At 37.7% G+C, this 17,877-nt stretch overlaps 5 protein-coding genes across 5 annotated transcripts; 3 read left to right on the forward strand and 2 right to left on the reverse strand.

Moving 5' to 3' along the window:
* The first annotated feature begins 396 nt into the window (after positions 1-396).
* On the forward strand, positions 397-2,082 carry LOC108118156. The gene is made up of 2 exons (XM_017230749.2): positions 397-614; positions 696-2,082. The coding sequence occupies exons 1-2, from the start codon at positions 575-577 to the stop codon at positions 1,034-1,036; spliced, it is 381 nt and encodes a 126-aa protein (XP_017086238.1). The 5' UTR covers positions 397-574; the 3' UTR covers positions 1,037-2,082.
* A 225-nt stretch (positions 2,083-2,307) lies between these two features.
* Positions 2,308-4,090, reverse strand: LOC108118068 (protein disulfide-isomerase A6 homolog). The gene is made up of 2 exons (XM_017230648.2): positions 3,892-4,090; positions 2,308-3,826 (listed from the first exon to the last, which is right to left on the reverse strand). Exons 1-2 carry the CDS (start codon positions 3,902-3,904, stop codon positions 2,544-2,546), a joined length of 1,296 nt encoding a protein of 431 aa, XP_017086137.1. The 5' UTR covers positions 3,905-4,090; the 3' UTR covers positions 2,308-2,543.
* A 1,763-nt stretch (positions 4,091-5,853) lies between these two features.
* On the reverse strand, positions 5,854-6,462 carry LOC108110198 (accessory gland protein Acp29AB-like). Its single transcript, XM_041818464.1, has 2 exons — positions 6,210-6,462; positions 5,854-6,095 (listed from the first exon to the last, which is right to left on the reverse strand). Exons 1-2 carry the CDS (start codon positions 6,460-6,462, stop codon positions 5,854-5,856), a joined length of 495 nt encoding a protein of 164 aa, XP_041674398.1.
* A 5,753-nt stretch (positions 6,463-12,215) lies between these two features.
* On the forward strand, positions 12,216-13,463 carry LOC108102303 (phenoloxidase-activating factor 2-like). Its single transcript, XM_041818465.1, has 2 exons — positions 12,216-12,472; positions 12,528-13,463. Exons 1-2 carry the CDS (start codon positions 12,302-12,304, stop codon positions 13,374-13,376), a joined length of 1,020 nt encoding a protein of 339 aa, XP_041674399.1. The 5' UTR covers positions 12,216-12,301; the 3' UTR covers positions 13,377-13,463.
* A 2,610-nt stretch (positions 13,464-16,073) lies between these two features.
* Positions 16,074-17,321, forward strand: LOC108103476 (juvenile hormone acid O-methyltransferase). The gene is made up of 2 exons (XM_017209018.2): positions 16,074-16,762; positions 16,826-17,321. Exons 1-2 carry the CDS (start codon positions 16,111-16,113, stop codon positions 17,065-17,067), a joined length of 894 nt encoding a protein of 297 aa, XP_017064507.2. The 5' UTR covers positions 16,074-16,110; the 3' UTR covers positions 17,068-17,321.
* The last annotated feature ends 556 nt before the right edge of the window (positions 17,322-17,877 follow it).

Here is a 17,877-nt window from a genome sequence, read left to right on the forward strand (position 1 = left end):
CACACGCTCGTCAACCAAAATCTTCGTCAACTTATCGATAAAAGTAGTTGCTAGTGATGGGGAATGGTTGCTAAGCGGCGTGAGTGAATAAGTCACGGTAATTGTTGTGTGAGGAACGTCACGAAGTTATATAGTTTTAAATAATATATTTAATATGTGTTAAATGTGTGAATGTGTGTTGAAAATAAATTACTAGAAACATCTATAATATTACTAGGAGAAAACAGCATAATATTATCTGTTTAATTATGATATATATAGTAACTTTAAAATTGTAAGCAATACAGTAGTATGTAGGTTCTAAACTCCGATGTGTCGTACTCTTTTCTGTTTTAAAGCCCGACTTATAAATAGTTAAGATATTCAATCATCGGCAGTAAAGATGATCGCAGTGTATCGATAGGCGTCTTACCATCCCTACCACCTACGCGAAAGGTTTTGTCTTGTTGCTTTGTGTGATTCTCGAATCACTCTTCTGCGTCTGCGTCCCGTTCTCGTGGCCAAAAAGAAAGGAAGTCGATCAAACCATTTTCATTTCTCGTTCGTACTCGAGTAAATTTAAATTAAAATAAAAATGTCTCGCAGTTCGTACCTGCTGTGTTTGCTGTTTTTAGGTGAGTGAAAGGAAGGGGAAAATGGGCATACAACACCGCGAGCAGATTTTCCTAGAAATGCAACCGATTTTGTATTTATAGGCGCCAGTTGCATGATTTTTAGTGCGAGTGCAGCGCGGAATTATCGGAGGGGTTACAAGACCACTGAGCCACCCACAACGACGCCACCCCCATTGACGCCCAAGGAATATTTGGACAGCCGACCAGGAATCTCAACTTTCGGCATCATCGCTATAATCTTCACAGTTATCGTTCTGTGCCTGATTTTCTACTACGGCATTATTTGTTACCCCTTGCTCTGTCGCGATGAGAAGAAATATCGGTTTATGGACGTATCCTCGACGATTACCGCCGCCACATCGCGTTCTATTCAGTCCATAGAGAATTATCCCGACCAGAAACACCACCATACGTTGGCCTGATTTAAGGTCTAGATATAGAGGATCGTGGTTTAGTTGTACTTTTATTTAGTAATTCGAAAAAGACTTATGCCAGCCAGAAATGAAAATCCATACAGATTTTAGGTCCTAAGACTAACTGACAAGAAATATCTCAAATTGTGAAATTTTATTTTCGAGATTGTGGAAAAAGAAGACTTGACTTATATGGTTTAGGGTTATTCGTTTGGAAAATATATTATCTCAAGTAGAGTCAAAGTTTTAATAGTTGTGACGAAGAAGTTACAGATAAAAAAAAATCTTGATTTTTTAAAGAATATGATTTCGTGTAAAATTAAACATTTCTTGACAGTTAATGTTAGGTCTACACGTAGCAATAACCAGTTGAGGAGTTTGCTGGAAAGGGAATTAATCATTCATAATTGTAAATTGGGTTTCCTTCGCATCTCCGACCGTTTCTTTATCTGTTGTTTCTTTTAATCCCAGGCTCAACAAGTTTTGCCTGTCCTCCGACCATTTCTCTCTTCTCCCTTCTTCTTTTTATGCAGGTAGTTTTAGCCGTTTACCAACCGATTTGTTCCTTGCCCGTTTATTTTTTGGACAAAGCCTAAGTGTGGCAATTGAGTCACGTTACTTGGTTCTTTCTTACGAAGCCCAAAAAATTTTGCCGCTCTTTTATAACGTGTTCTTTTAGCCCAATTTGCATACTGAATCGAATCGTATTAACCGACGAACTCTTTGTGATGCCTCGAATTTTCCCATACGCTACTAATGCAAGTCCCCATCCCTTCAATCACAGGTTGTACTTAAATGGAAACCAAGTACTTAATAAATATATCATGCCAATCATAGTATAAGCGCCAATCTGCCACCACGAATACATTTAAGAACTCTTCAATTTGTGCATTTAGACCAGAATGAGTATCCTTCTATACATTGTGTCAAAATACGTCTTTAGACGTTACTTTTAATTAAGACTATCCAATTTTATATATACAAATCTTTTTTGGACATTTTATGCCAATTTTTACATAGAATAAAAGTTTTTGCCGTAGCCAACGGTATAACGATGTATTTGGAGTTTTATTTTTGAAGTTCATAAAAAATATAATTAAACTAGCTGTACAAAATTGTATGACTCACTCACAAATAAAGGAAATCCATAATCCAATTTCTGTGTTTGAATTTAAGATGAAACAAAGGAATATATTGCCATCCATTGCTATAACTTGTTAAATATTTTCTAAATTTTTTCCCCTATTTAGCAAAAAATCCATTACCATTTGCCCACCATATACACTTTTTGTTGCACATTTATTAATTGTATGGTACATAGTTTCATGTTCGCTGGTTTCAATTCGTTTAGATCTATGTGAGGATAGTAAAAAAAGCTATTAGATAATTATGAATTATTTATATTTAGATACGCTGGCTGACTAATGAATATCATTCAGAATGCAATTGTTTTTTAGTTTATTAACTGAAAATTTGAGCTTAGGCCGTACAGTCTTGGTCTCCGATTCTAACAGCCTTACAGCTCGTCCTTATCTAAATCGATATCGCTCAGATCGATATCCTCCTCGGTAGGCAGCTGGCCATCCTTGCCATCCCACTGATCCACGGATACAATAGCTGGCTTCTTGGCTCCGCGAACTGGTGCCGTGTGACCACGTCCGTAGGAGATGTCGCGGAGAAATTCGTTGATGCCGTCCTTGGAAAATGATCCCTTAAGAACCGAGAACTTCATCTTCTTAAAGTTGACTACAGCCATGGCAGGGTATCCGAAGCCTCCGACTTCGAGAGACTCCTCTAGGGCTAATTGCTGACCACCTTCGGCCCAGGCCCAACCCCAAAGCTTCTGCTTGAACTTGTCGCCAAGCGTTCGCAGAGTGTCCAGGAATTTGTTGCGGCATTTGGCATCGCAATCTAGGATGTGCGGCAGTACGGAGACGACGCACAATGGCTTTCCTTCGCAGGCAGTGTCAAAGGTGGATTCATTGGTAATCTCTATGAGTTCGGGTGCTGGCACATTAGCCACATGCTTATCTCCGGCCCAGGATACAATATCCGAGGCAGTGCGGCCACCATCATATTCCTGGGCATCACTGGGTCGTTTGGATCCAGCAGGGAAGAACTTAATGGTTGGATATCCGCGAACATTGTATTCGGCAGCCTTGCTTTGATGGGCTGTGGCGTCTAGGGCACCCAGCTTGACCTTGCCCTTCAGCTCCTTGGCAGCCTTGGCCCATTCAGGTGCCAGATTCTTGCAGTGACCACACCATGGTGCAAAGAACTCCACTAACCAAATGTCGTCAGAGTTTAGGACCAGTTTGTCGAAGTTATCTTCGGTGAGTTCGATGACCTCATCGCCAGAAGAGCTGCTAGATCCACCAGAGGATCCACCGCCTCCTAGGACACCCTGTACCTTCTTCTTGACCTCCGCCAGAGCGGCTTCTGCAATGGCCTTTGCGGTTCGTTGACCATTGTAATCTGTGGGCGTCTTCTTATTGGCTCCGAAGATCTTGATGGTGGGAAAGCCACGTACACCAAATTGGCCACTCAAAGTGGAATCGGCATCGGCATTGACGGAACCCACTTTAACGACTCCCTTCAGAGCCTTGGCCAACTTTTTGTACTCGGGCACTAGACTTTGGCAATGGCCACACCACGGTGCATAAAATTCGACAATCCAGATGGCGTCGTCTTTTAGTACCTCCCGGTCGAAATTCGAGGGCGTCAGCTCCACTACGCCATCGGTGGGCGAATAAAAGGCATTAACATTGCCCACGACAAAAGCCAGCAACAGTATGCTTGCTGCGGAGGCGTTTTAAATTTGTTATTAACATAAGTTGGTTATTTTTTTTAATTAGAAAACCTACCAAGTTGCCTCATCTTCGTTACGCTATCTGAGCCGCTTACGTGTCTATCTTTCCTGGGTTTAACTGAAATTTTCTTTAAATCAACGCGGCTAGTCAGTCGGCTCTTCTTTAACTAAATAAGTTCACAGAACTGATGCGATGCGGCTTATATTTTGCTAAAACAGAAAGAGTACACGTCACTGCGAGTGCGGCTTACTCGCGATAGATCGATACAGTTTTTAATGCGGTCGTAGCTATCGATAAAAAACCGGCAAAATTGCATTCAAATTGTGGTCTATGAAATTGGTGTGTATTGGCTTCTTTTGTTAAGAAAAGGTCCGTAAGAAAAAGACTAAAATTAACGGAAGAGTATTGAGCTTATTGCAGCAATATTCACTGCCACCATCTAGTAATATCAAATAGAGGGTAATATTACTAAAAAATACTGAAGTGCTGCCAGACTAAGGAAAAAAGATGTGACTGATTGGCATCTACATTTAGGTATGAATGGACTTTTAAATTTTTGTATATTAAGTACAAACCAATGTTGGAAAGTAAAAAAGTATCATTATATTTTATTTTTCTTCTTAATTATTAATTTTGTCTTCCATTTAAATTTTTACTTTGTATTATTCGTTGAACATCAATACATGGAACCATTATTAGACTTTAAAGATACTAGAGTTAGTTAACATCTTTTCATTAGTTGCAGTTAAAAACAAGAGGAAACGCTATAGTCGAGTGCCGCGACCATAAGATACCCGTTACTGTTTTACAAAATTTTAAAATATTATTTTGCTAGTGGAAATTCACAAGGCGCCACCTATTGTCAGAGGAAGTATGTTGAGTATGCTTATAGTGACGTCACTGCCCATGTGAGGCCTTATAACTTAATTTCTTTATAAATAGCGAAATAATGTTGCGATTTGTAAAATCTTTGGTAAATCGATAGGTATTAACAGAAATAAGTTACACAAGGTCAAACGGAGGCATTCCTAATAATATTATAGACGCCACAGTTTTCCGCGGTTTGTGGGCGTCAGAGTATGCGTGGCCGGATGCAACTTCGTGGAAAGTTGCAAAGGCATCACCTAAATACGTGATCCTAAACAAAATTATGTAGCTCTTAAAGTTTTCGATATTTTTGAATTTTTGGTTTTTCGGGTTTTGTGGGCGTTAGAGTGGGCGTGGCTTGATCGGAGAAAACCAATTCACATTGGGAGCATCATAGAAATCTACATGCTTAATACGAACTTTCTATCTTTAATAGTTACCGAGATATCAGCTTTTCTAGAAAATCCGAAAACCGTCTTTTGAGCCTTGTGGGCGTATGGGTAGGTGTGGCTGGATAGTAGTACCACTATAAGATGCGCTGCCATCTAAAGATTATATTTTCTGAATTTCAACTTTCTAACTGCAATAGTTCCTGAGATTTCAGCAATTTTAGTTTTTTGCGATTTGTGGGCGTTAGAAAGGGCGTGGCAGGATGCTGTAATAAACTTGCGCTGTCCCGGGACCTCAAGAATCTTCATGCTTAATCTCAACTTTGTATCTGCTATAGTTCCTGAGATCTCAGCGTTCATACGGACGGACGGACGGACGGACGGACGGACGGACGGACGGACGGACGGACGGACGGACAGACGGACATGGCTCAATCGACTTCGCTTTTGATCCTGATCAAGAATATATATACTTTATAGGGTCGCAAAAGCTTCCTTCTATCTGTTACATACTTTTCAACGAATCTAGTATACCCTTTTACTCTACGAGTAACGGGTATAAATATCGGTTGTATATATGTATGTACATAAATTTAAAGACTTAATCGTCTTTGCCGGCTTGGCAAATAAAATAATATTTTGTCTCGCACTTATCATCGAACATTACGCCCTTGTAGAGATCGACACATTGTTCCCGGCTATATGCATTGTTGGGCTCCCCAGATTGCCATTTCAAAAAGGGTGCTCGCCTACCTGTGGTTCAGGACACGTAATCACCCTCGTTTACCAGGTCGTTGATGTCCAACCAGTAGCTTGTGTCGTGTGTGATTCTTGCCCTTAGATCCGTCAGTTCCGCTTCGTCCTGGATGACGGCCAGTTGTCCGCCCATTTGTAAACAGGTTTTTGAGGCAGAGAACCAGTTCTGGTGGTGATTCTTTTCGACGTAAAAGTATCTGTTGCCGATTTTCTCGAAGCCCGGAGGTATAATCGTCTTTAAAGACCCTCTTGGGGCTTTAACGTTCGTTAATAGTTCCTGCATGGTTTTTATCTGTGCAGAATGTTGATTTTCCATTCTCTATAGCCTATATTCGATGTCCTGGGGTATGATCTTCATACAAGTTTCCTGTCGCTCTAATATCCTGTCTAGTTTGACTCGGGTTTCATTTATCTTCAGAATATCTGAGTTTTTCCACTGCTCCTGATGCATTGCAATATGATCAATGAGTGGCTTCAATGCTGTCAGGCAGAATTCTCCGCATTGCTTCGGCGGGTCAGTAAGTAGACACACGGATCCGTCACTATTCTGAGTTTCTGCCAATGACCGGTAAGCCAAAAAAAGGCATAGAAAAAAAACTGCGGAGCCGCTCATAATGAAATTGCACTACCGCCGACAAAAGGCTTTTATAATAAAATGATTTAATTCGTATAAGCTGACTTTCGCAAAGTTGTAAAGTGCGGGTGATATGAATAAATACTACACATAGCAGATATTGTGCTTTGCAATCGACAGGAAGTTTACAAATAGTTCTTGGGTATGCACATTAATATTATTTTAACCCCGTGGTTTCATTAAAAAAGTTATCTTAATTTATGAAGTGAGTTGTATAATTTTGGTACTCCTAAAAAAAGTAATGTATTTTTTTTTTAGCAATATACAAAAATATATAATTTTAGTGTTTATATTTATTTTAAATTAAATTATTTATTTTATATGTCCCATTTTTGTTCTATTTATTTGTTTTATTTTTATTGAGCTTCCCCATGCTCAAACTATCTTTCTTTTCCCAAAAATGTATTTTGTTATTGGTGGCTTGGAGCTCTGATTTAATTTCCTCGCACATTGTTTCTGCTTTCCAGCTTCAGCATCCACTGCCCACCCCACGAAAAATCTCTGACCCTCCCCACTTCGGTCTGCGTACGTTGCGTGCGCATATGAGATAAAATATGTGGTCAATTTTACTTAATAGCGACTTAGTAGTAGTGTTGCTAAGATTTATGTGACGTTCATATTGCTCCAGAAAGACAGAGCAAAACCATTTCCTTTTCTGCCATTCAAGGGTTAATTGGGGGGAGTTCGTTCATTCGGGTGGGCTGAATTTTCTCTTTATTCTGCGTGTTATTTTTATGATTATTGAATTTTAACGCATATCGAATGCACACATAAAGATTCAATGACACAAAGTCATAACTTCTTGGGGCATCTACAAGAAAAGAAAGTGGTGGGTGTGGTTAACCCTTTCCCAAAAGTAATGTTTATGCCACATTTGGTTTGCACTTTTTGCTTTCAGCATAAAAAGGCGTAATATTTGTATTAACTTCAGTGGGGAAATTCTGCAAAAAAAAAACTAAGAACACTGAAAAACAAATTTGTTTCTAAAATTTCAAATGGGCGTTGGAGAGAAAAAAAAACAAAATTCTACTGCTTTCATTATTTTGACCTAAAATTGTTTTTAATGGTGTAATAAAAAAATATATTAATAATTTGATAGAAGAAATATATTTAGGTATCATTTTGGACAGTGCTCAGATTTCTTCACACTGGCTTATCAAACAAACATTTCCAAAGCCCAGCGGAGCGATCTTTTTATTGATATGCTACGGTGAGGGTGTGGCGAAAATATTAACCCCTTATTGCTTCTGCCCTGCTTGATTTTGTTGTTGTTGTGTCTGCACTTCTGACTTGCCCTGACACCCTGTCAAAACACCTTTCCCGAAGGATGTGCGTCTGTCAGTGCCATCAACCTTCTAGATGTGGGGCGTTTATGAGTATGTTCACTAGCAAAAAAAAGTTATTTGGAATTTCTTACATGAAATGTTATAAATCATTATATGTTTTTGATTTGGTAATTAAACAGAAATCACTATGAGATAATAACTTTATTTTTTTATGTAAAATAAATTTGATTAATTATTATGAATATTTTGGTTTATAGAAAAATTTGAAAATATTGAGTCTTCGAAGTATAGCTGTCAAGTTTTTGGTCATATTTTCGAGTGTGGTTCTTAACCCTCAGATTTTTTTTTTTTATCGCCGAATGCCATTTTGCAACGTGTCATATTTACTCTGCGGATTTGTCCCATTATTCACTTGACAACACCACGGAGATCTGAGTACCCTTCGACTTTTTTTGCAGATTCTCAAGTGCCGTGTGCGGCTTAGTTTAAAGTTGATTCGGTGCCACGCGTTTTCCATTTGCCATTTCCCCTGCCATTTTCCGAGTTCCTTTGTTGTTATTTTTGCAAATTTAGCTTTATCTATTTTTCTATATCATTGAACTGTTTTTTATGGGATTTTCTTCTTCATTCGGCTTTTGGTTTTTTCGAAGGGTGGCGATGTTTGCCGAGTAGCCTTCGATTTCTGGTTGATTTGCGGGCCTCGCTGACTTCTTATCGAGTGGAACGTACATATGTGCATATATGTGGAGAGTGAAATGATGATATGTGGCTTATTATTGTCAGTTTTTATGGGATTTTCATGTGTGACTGCACTCGGGGTGCTGGCGGACTATGTTGAAGTAAATGTGTAAGATAAGAATTGCGTGAAAAGTTAGTGCAGGGTGGTTGCAGAGAAGGGAATATGATACCAATGCTGTGATGGGATTTAAGGAGATAAATATTTTGAATTTGATTTGTTTAAAAAATGAAATATATATATATATACATTTAAGGACTTTTCAGATATAATTTTAAATTGTAAATATTGTTTGCATTAAAAGTGCTTTCTTAATCCCCAAAGAGCGCTCGGAGTGCTGAAACTATATCTTCTTATCGCATCCACTTTCAGCAATGCATCTCAAACTACTGAAATCCCAGGCAAACAATCCTCTCTTACCAGCAAATAAACTTTCCAACAGAACGTGATCAAACATAATCAAAGAATAAGGTACACTATACCGCCTCCAAAACGCTATTTCCCCCCGGGGACAAACTATCAAGCGTGTTACACGAATCGGGGGAGAGAAGCTTATAATTTTCTTAGGAAATAAACTGCAAATAAAGTGAATTTTATGCAAAATATGTTTAATAAACAAAATCAAGTTGGGCCAAGGGGATAACAGAACAGACAAAAACGTACGAAAGGCAAGAAAAGCTGGAAAAGGACATCGACGACAGTGTGAAGATTTTTAATTGCCTTAGGAAAATGTGTGTTTGAGTGTGTGGGCCTTGAGATGCCAAGCCAAGATAATAAGATTGTAAACTATGAAACGATGGGCAGAGAGGGTTGAAGAAGTATTATCCCCAGCTCAGGTTTAACCCCATGTGTGTGTGCATGTGTGCGCCTTCCTTCTGGCTGGTTACTGTCCATAAGGATGTGGATGTCCTTTCTGCTTGGTTTTGCCTTTTTAATGTCATTTCAGCTACTTTACAACGAGATATTTCAGTGGGGTTTGCCTGTGTCTCAGGGAATTTCACAAAATGCCAACTCATTACAATTTGGCCTGACTCTTGACTCTGCGTCAACTTTCTCTCCCCAGTTTTACTACAATCTGGCTACGTAATTAATGGCTTACATACACACAAGTGTATCTCTATGTATATATTGCAGGTCTTCCTTAAAACCTCATCGAACTCAAGACGACTTTTTTGACTTTTTTATGCTGACGCTAACTCGAAAATAATTTGATATTTTCAATTAAAGTTTCCAATGGCTTTTGAAAATGTTTTCTGGTTCTCCACTGGTTGAGGGGAAAACAATAATTGCATTGTAATTGACTTTTGATAGTGTTCCCTCTTCTTGCTTTTGTCTTCATTTATTTTTCAAGGGAAGGGTGGTATATAGTTAAGGGTATGTCGGTCGATGGACGTCAGATTGTTTTGCGGTTTAGGGGTTGCTTCGGAAGGAATTTGACTTTCAGTCTCTCTGGGGTAAGGTCATTCCGTGAGACAAAGCAAATTTGAAAATTTAAACTAAAACTGTGGCTTGTGAATCAGCTTGTTACATACAAATTATTAATTATTATTTAAAATCGAAATTCAATGCATCAAAGGTTACTGTTTCCACTTTCCACTTTTTCTCAGATAAAAATATCATTTTACGAATTCCTTTTAAATTTACCCTCCTATTACGTTTTTCTTTTAATCATCGATTTTTACTCTCTTTTTGATAGCCATTGAAATATTTTGCCATTATTAATTAATTTTTATTTCTTTCTTTTAGTATTGAGTTTCCTCCATCCACAATTTTCTCATTATAAAAACGCGCAATGCGGACGATTTTAATTTACACCCGGGCACATAAAACGCCCTACAGCTTCCTCCTCCTCCTCCTTCTTCGTTCTTCCACAAAGCTAAAAATAATTTGCAGCAAACAAAACAGAGAAAAAGGAAAACTTGATTATTTTATAAAAATATTTTGTTACGTTAAAGAAAATTTCGCCGTTTTCCTCTGTTGCTCTTTTTTGCTGCTCCACCACGCCCCTCTGATTTCTTTTCCTGTTGGCGCTTTGTCGATATTAAACGAAAATAAAATATAAACAACAAAAAAATGCGACAAAAAATTGCAAGTTTTTCCTTACCTTTCTTTGTTGTTCGGGTGGTGGGGGCGGAATACCTGTATAGAGCAAAGCGTGGGCGTGGCAGTGGGGTGGAAATTGTTATTGAATGCCATGCTCGGGCAGCTCGACAATTTTTCCCATTGCATACTTTTAAGCGCAAAATCAGCTTAGGGGCTCATTATCCCAGCGTTCGTTCATTCATTTAATTTTTAATTAATTTTCCCACCGCCCGCAAAAAATCGAAAAAAGAAAAACAAATTAATATAAGAAGGAATATGCATATACATATACAAAATGTGAAAGGATTTCGTTGGCTGCCATCAACACTCGCTAGCTTTTGGCTATTTGTGGGCTTCTTCGGGCACCGAGTTTCGAGAAAATAAAAAAGAAATGTGTGCAAGGGGAGAAAGTGGAACAAAGGGTTGAGTTGGCCGGATTTGTGAGTGGGAGGTCGGTGGCTTCCTTCTTTACTATTTAATTATTTTCGCTGCTCTTTTGAGCCTGGCCTTTTGCTTACAACTTGTAAAATACTTATGTAATAAAAATTATATAAACATTCGAAGAACTCCAAATGTTGGTGATGCGAGAAGCTGGCCTACCCTAACCACAAGTACAAATAAATATTATATGTTACTTATTCGGAACTAATGTGTCAAATAAAATATTTACATTGAGTAGGCATTGCCTACTAATTTATTAAGTTTTTAAATTACCGATTTAATATTATAAATCAAATAATATACTCATAGAAATATTAATTCGATTTCTGGGGTAAACTAAAATATATTAAAAGGAATAAATAACTAAGAGAAAGGGTACTAAAGAGTAACAACCAGCTAAAGGCAAAAACGGAAGAAGGAAGCGTTAATTGATTTTGTTTTATTCTTTTGCACTCTCTAAGCTCGCCACACGAAGCCGAAAATGGGAAATGGTAAAGATGTTTTCGGCGAAAAGGAAATGAAAAACAAAAGAAAAACACAGTGAAACAGTAGCAACCCTTTGCCAAAGTTATTCCCTTTCCTGCGCCGCTCCTTTTATGCTTAATTAAATATTCATCAAACACACAATGGAAAACTTTTAAATACTCATCAAGTTTGCGGGCATCGTCGTCTTGGGAGACAGGAAAATCGCCCCTTGGATTTTCTTTGGGAAATTGAGAAGATGAAGTGAAGCCAAGGATGAGCTCATATGTTTGTCTGGGTCTGTCCGCTCTAATCAATAACAACAACAAATCGCCGTTTACTTTGTATTTTAAATCTGCATCGCCCATTCTTCTGTTACAGGTTTTACACTCTAAAAATCATATATATTTTAATACACCTAATTAATTAATTAATTTGATATTTTATTTTAAATTTATTTATATGTATTTATTATGTATAATGTCATTTAATGTTATACAATGTGTTTATATTACTATTAATTCTTTTCTATGAACAAATTTAAATAACTTTGTTATTGGCGTCATAATTCGGAGAATTTTTTTTATCGCCGAATAAAATAATAACAAACTTTAGTTAAATTACGTCATTACCCTTTCTTTTTTTTAACAAATTAAAGCTTAAATTCAGAAATAAACTGTGACTACGATTTCAAAAAATTTTGACATCACTCGTGATGTCAAAAATGAAGACCGATAAGGCGGGTACAAAATGTATAAAATCAGAGTTCAAGAACCATTACTTTTCAGTAACAAACTTTGACCGAAAGAACATGGGTCGATTCCTAGCAGTTGGAACACTTTTCTTAGTCGGCGTCGTCCTGGGAGATGCTTGCAATTATGAGTGTCTTCCTAGGGAACAGTGTCTAGAAGAGGAACCAGTTTTCAGGCTCCATTCATATGGATGCCCAGAGCCAGAAGTTTGTTGCTCAGTTCGTCGGCAAGTAAGTTGAAAATATTAGAAAAAAGACTTATAGTTAACAAATTAATTATTTACAGACTACCTCAATGTCAAGTTTATGCCCTAATGATCTTACTAAAGGCGGAGCTGAAAATCAACCGTGCGGATTGAGCAATCCAAATAAGCCATTGCAGAGATATCTTTCCAAAGACCTTGCGACTCCCGGTGAATTTCCATGGCTTGTGGCCCTATTTAAAAAAGGCAAATTTTTGGCTGGTGGTTCCTTAATTGCTCCAGGAATTGTCCTAACAGCGGCTCATGGAGTGTGTTACCAGTTAAAGGAGGATCTTCTGGTCAGAGCAGACGAATGGTACCTAAACTCTGATAGAGATGACGACCAGATAGAGGAGCGGGAAGTGAAAAAAATAGTGTGCCACGAAAGGTTTATTTATCGAACTGGAGAATATAACTTGGCCCTTGTCTTCCTAAAATCTCCGTTCCAGTTAAGAAACCACATTCGAACTATCTGCTTGCCTACCCCAAAAACTTCTTTTGAAGGACATCGCTGCTTTGTTGCCGGCTGGGGAAAGAAAAATTTCGTTAATTCAGAAACTTCAGGTATTTTGAAAAAGCTTTCACTGCCAATGGTGAATAGGACCACATGTAACCAACAACTGCAGAAAACCAAATTGGGCTGGAACTATCAGCTCCCTAAGACTCTAATTTGTGCCGGCGGTGAGTTGAACCAGGATGCCTGCATCGGTGATGGAGGATCACCTCTGTTCTGCTCCGTGAATAACCGGAACCAAGATGTTTACGTACAGGTTGGCATCGTTAACTGGGGCATTGGGTGCGGAATGGAAAATGTCCCGGCCACCTATACCAATTTAGCTATGTTCCGGGAATGGATTGATGAGAAGATGATAGATATTACTTATAAAAAGTAATATGTAATTCAAACCATTTTAAACATATATAATAGCTTAACTTATTTAATTTATTTTAGTTCACGAAATAAAATTTTATAAAGGATATGTTTTCTGTGTAGTTGTGTGTGTGGTTTTCTAGGGCTCCCGGAGTATTCCCCTTTGGGACATTAAAAACTCATTTCCTCACCCTTTAAGAACCAAATCTCATGCTCAACCCCTTCTCTCCTTAAGATTTTCTTGCTTTGTTTGTTATTTTGATATTTCAACATATGCAAAAGTTTTTGTTGTTCTTCCTACCAACCACCCTTCCCACTTATACAAATACCCAGAACGGACTTCTGCAGTCTACTGTTCAGATAGATAAACTTTAAATAGTTTTCAAGTGTGTGCGAATGATTTCCCGGGAAGGAGTAGAGATATGGTGGAGATGGGGGTCTTGTAAGTGTTCGTCAGAAATCACATAAGACTAGATGATTCCATTTACTTTTATTGTTAGGACCTTTAAATTCTTGGTTGCTTATCTTGAAAGGGTTGTCTTACGGTTACTAATAATTTTGATTAACAAAAAATATGTTGAATACCCTAATTTAATTATTTTCCTTATAATTTGCTGATCATTCTTTATACAGCTTTATCCGGTTCCGGTTTATCCCAGTTGTGTTGTGATAAAAAACAGGAAGTGGAAATGAAGTAACATGATTAAACTTGACTATCGATAAGTTCTATTTTTGGAGTGGTAAAGTTGTTGCTTTTTTAAATATTTATGATTTTTTACCGCTCTTATCGGGAAGATTTTTTTGGTTTTCAGTTCTTAGTAAAAGTGCTGGTTATTTTGATCATAAATATATATATTTTATGGGGAATAGATTATTTTTTAATTGAGAACACACATATTATGATAAGCTTTAAAATACAAATTTTTGCGATAAAAGTCCCATTAAGAAAAAGCTTAATGAACAGATCGCCCAATAATGAATCATAAATGGTTTATTTTCAGTGAATCAGCATGTTTCTCTTATCAGTAACATAATTCTTATTAATAATAATTCTAATAATTATTGTTATTATATTGGATTTAATTGCGTTAGTTCTTTGCGTTTGTATTGCATCGTTTTTTAACAAATGAACTTTTGACTTAATCTTACCTCTAAGGACACCATTTAACTTGAACTCCGGAGTGTGGCCTTACCTAAAACAGTAATTCATTAATGCGATATACATGTATTTATATAGGCCAAGCCATATTTAAAACCACTTCCAAATCAATCTAAACCCTGAAGGCCTTTGCTCAGCTCGTTTCGGTTTGGTTCGTCTGATTTAATTGATTTCCGTGGCTCTGTGGCAGCTAGAGCCAATCGACAGCTTTTGGTAATTGCAAGCCGAGTAAACCCCTTTTGTCGTTTGCCGTTTGCCATTTGCCTATATCCCCAAAAAGAGTCTGCGACAAATGCAATTAACCAGCCGTAACGCCCACACACATTAAGCCAGAAACAGAAACCAGAGACCAGAGCGAGGGCTTTTGATGTCACTTTTGGCAAATGAATTTATATGGATGTGATGTGCCGAGTGTTGGAGAATGCAGAGTATGAACGTGAGGTGGAGTCAGGAATATATGTACATGTAGATAGATTCATATCCCAGGGACATCAAACGTTCGTTTTGCTCATATGTGAAATATTTGAAATATCATGAGCTACGCTTTCTGGGCCTGGCAGCAATTACACAAATGTAATTTGCAGCTAAATGGAATGTTTTTAATGAATTTATATTCCCCGGAATATTGGAGTGCAGGGAAGGGTTAACTCTCTCTCTCTCTCTCTATGTGTCTCCCACTCAAGTCAAGCCAAAAATGTATTTTTCTATTTCTAGATTAAAAAATTATGATTGGTAAAGACATCCAAAAATAGAGTTATTTCTTAGGGTAGGTCATCGAACTAACTTCAGTTTTGTTTTTTAAATGTCTCTTTGAGTTGAATGCACCTCGAAAACATTTCACTACTGCACTGTTTCGGGTTCACCGAATGTTATGGGCATTTTTTGGGGCATTCTCATTCAGTTTTTGTGGCTTAGCTCCATTGTTCAATTGGAGGCTGGTACACTGGTCATGAAAATTATGTTAATTTCGTGTGGAATTCACTTCCAGGGGTGTGCTCAAGTTCATTGGCGATTTGCATGTCTATGCCTGGTTACGTACTACCAGTCATAATAATTCTATGAAGGAAGCATTAGCTAAGCTCTATTGACCTAGAACTTGAGCTTTCGGTGCCCGATTTTTTAAAGATAAAATGGAGCACGAGGTTTGTTATCGTTTTTTTTTTTATTGTCGCGTGGGTTATCTTTAATATTTACATACATAAATTGAATTCTTATGTTTTTCAATTTAATTTAATAACATTTCTAAAATACTTATTAATTCTTAGAATTAAAAAAATTACTTTTTTTTTTAAATATGAATATTTTTATATTTATATATTTTAGTCAACATAAAATTAGTCATCAACTTTGTGGAGCAGTGCATTCTCTAGCTGTCATCCGCTCGCTCTCTCATCTTGTCATTTTCCCCTTAACGGAGAAACCAATAAAATTACAAAGCTTTAAAAATAAATAATACTCGTACGTAATTAGCTCGACGTCATAAGTTGAAGAGCGAGAGTTTCGGACCGGAGAAAAATTAGAATTCGTGACTGATGGCATCACAACCGGAGGTGTATATAAAGCTGAGATCGGCCCCAATCGCCGATCAGTTGTTGAAATGAATCAGGCCTCTCTATATCAGCACGCCAACCAGGTGCAAAGGCATGATGCCAAATTGATTTTGGACGAGTTTGCCTCGACTTTGCAGTGGCGGTCTGATGGCGAGGATGCCCTCTTGGATGTAGGCTCAGGTTCCGGGAATGTACTCATGGACTTCGTAAAGCCCCTACTCCCGATTCGTGGTCAACTGGTAGGCACTGACATCTCCAGTCAAATGGTTGGCTATGCCAGTAAGCATTATCAGCGTGAGGAACGAACTCGGTTCCAAGTTCTAGACATAGGTTGCGAAAGACTGCCTGAGGAGTTGAGTGGGAGATTCGATCATGTCACCTCGTTCTACTGCCTCCATTGGGTGCTAAACCTGAAAGGAGCCCTAGGCAATATCTACAATCTTCTAAAGCCGGAAGGTGGTGACTGTCTCCTGGCCTTCTTGGCCTCCAATCCAGTTTATGAAGTCTATAAGTTGCTAAAGATAAATGAAAAGTGGTCTACTTACATGCAGGATGTGGAGCAATTTATATCGCCACTTCACTACAGCCTAAATCCTGGCGAGGAATTTAGTCACTTGCTGAACGATGTGGGTTTCATACAACACAATGTGGAAATACGAAATGAGGTATTTGTATACGAAGGTGTCAGGACTCTGAAAGGTGAGTTTTTAAGCTTAAACCATTTCTAAATGACTTATTAATTCTTTTAATTTTGATTCTTAGATAATGTGAAAGCCATTTGTCCATTTTTGGAGCGCATGCCTACAGACCTGCATGAAGATTTCCTGGACGACTTCATAGACATTGTTATATCCATGAATTTGCAGCAGGGCGAAAGGAATGAGGATCAAAAGTTTCTGTCGCCCTATAAACTGGTGGTGGCCTATGCTCGCAAGACACCTGAGTTTGTAAATAATGTTCTCCTCGAACCCTCACATCAAAACTTGCTGAAGGGAATTAACTAGTAATTTTTGTTTATTTTTTTAAACACGATTTCGTTTTTTTAATAGAGTCTACTAAAGCCAAATAATGTACTTACCATTTAAATAAATAAAAGTTCCTAGAATTTGTCAGTACCCAGTATCCAGTAAAATAAAAGTGTTTCAGCTTAGTAAAATCTACCAAACATACGAGAAACAAGGGTGATTGCTAAGATATTTTCTAATAGTTTTGTAAGAGACGTAATTAAATTAATAAAGTCAAGAATGTATTTATCTGATTCATATAATTTCCATATTATTCAACTTGTATTACCATACTATATTATACAAGATTATTGTTAAAGATTGAAACAAATAATAGCAGCTTGCAAGGGAAATATGTAATCAACAATTCCATTTGATATATCATTTATAGAGAGGCTTAGGCATTATAATTGCTGCTCATGACAGAACCAATTATTCCAACAGCAAGTATAGCACTCTCTCACTCTCCTGGAAACTTTTAGTGCTACATTTAGTTGGTTTGGGTTACCTCTCACTCTCTACACAACTTTTCATCTTTTCCAGAGCTTAACGTCAAAAACCGCGCGTTTCCCTCGCGATTTTGATGTATCAAAACTTTTCCTGAGACGAAAAGCCGCCCGTTGCGTTTGAAATATTGGGGGTAGACCGAATTGAAAGGGTTGAAAATGTTGCCGTTTCAGTCTAAGAGCAATTTTAATTGTTTTTCCTGTTGATTTTTTTTTTTGTTTCGGCTGCGGGTTACGTATGTCAGAGTCTGTTGTGGAATTTCAAAATGAGTTATAAACGCCATGTGGACAGAAATGAGCATTC

The sequence above is a fragment of the Drosophila eugracilis genome, unplaced genomic scaffold (genome assembly GCF_018153835.1).
Source record: "Drosophila eugracilis isolate 14026-0451.02 unplaced genomic scaffold, ASM1815383v1 contig_1197, whole genome shotgun sequence".
NCBI lineage: Eukaryota > Metazoa > Arthropoda > Insecta > Diptera > Drosophilidae > Drosophila > Drosophila eugracilis.

Excerpts from the sequence above, each read along its gene's own strand:
- LOC108110198 (XM_041818464.1), bottom strand. The coding sequence starts at position 6,462 with ATGAGCGGCTCCGCAGTTTTTTTTCTATGCCTTTTTTTGGCTTACCGG. Across the intron at positions 6,096-6,209 it reads ATTAGAGCGACAGGAAACTT|GGTCTTTAAAGACGATTATA; the intron begins GTATGAAGATCA and ends AAGCCCCAAGAG.
- LOC108102303 (XM_041818465.1), top strand. The coding sequence starts at position 12,302 with ATGGGTCGATTCCTAGCAGTTGGAACACTTTTCTTAGTCGGCGTCGTC. Across the intron at positions 12,473-12,527 it reads GTTGCTCAGTTCGTCGGCAA|ACTACCTCAATGTCAAGTTT; the intron begins GTAAGTTGAAAA and ends AATTATTTACAG.
- LOC108103476 (XM_017209018.2), top strand. The coding sequence starts at position 16,111 with ATGAATCAGGCCTCTCTATATCAGCACGCCAACCAGGTGCAAAGGCAT. Across the intron at positions 16,763-16,825 it reads AGGTGTCAGGACTCTGAAAG|ATAATGTGAAAGCCATTTGT; the intron begins GTGAGTTTTTAA and ends TTTGATTCTTAG.
- LOC108118156 (XM_017230749.2), top strand. The coding sequence starts at position 575 with ATGTCTCGCAGTTCGTACCTGCTGTGTTTGCTGTTTTTAG. Across the intron at positions 615-695 it reads GCTGTGTTTGCTGTTTTTAG|GCGCCAGTTGCATGATTTTT; the intron begins GTGAGTGAAAGG and ends TTGTATTTATAG.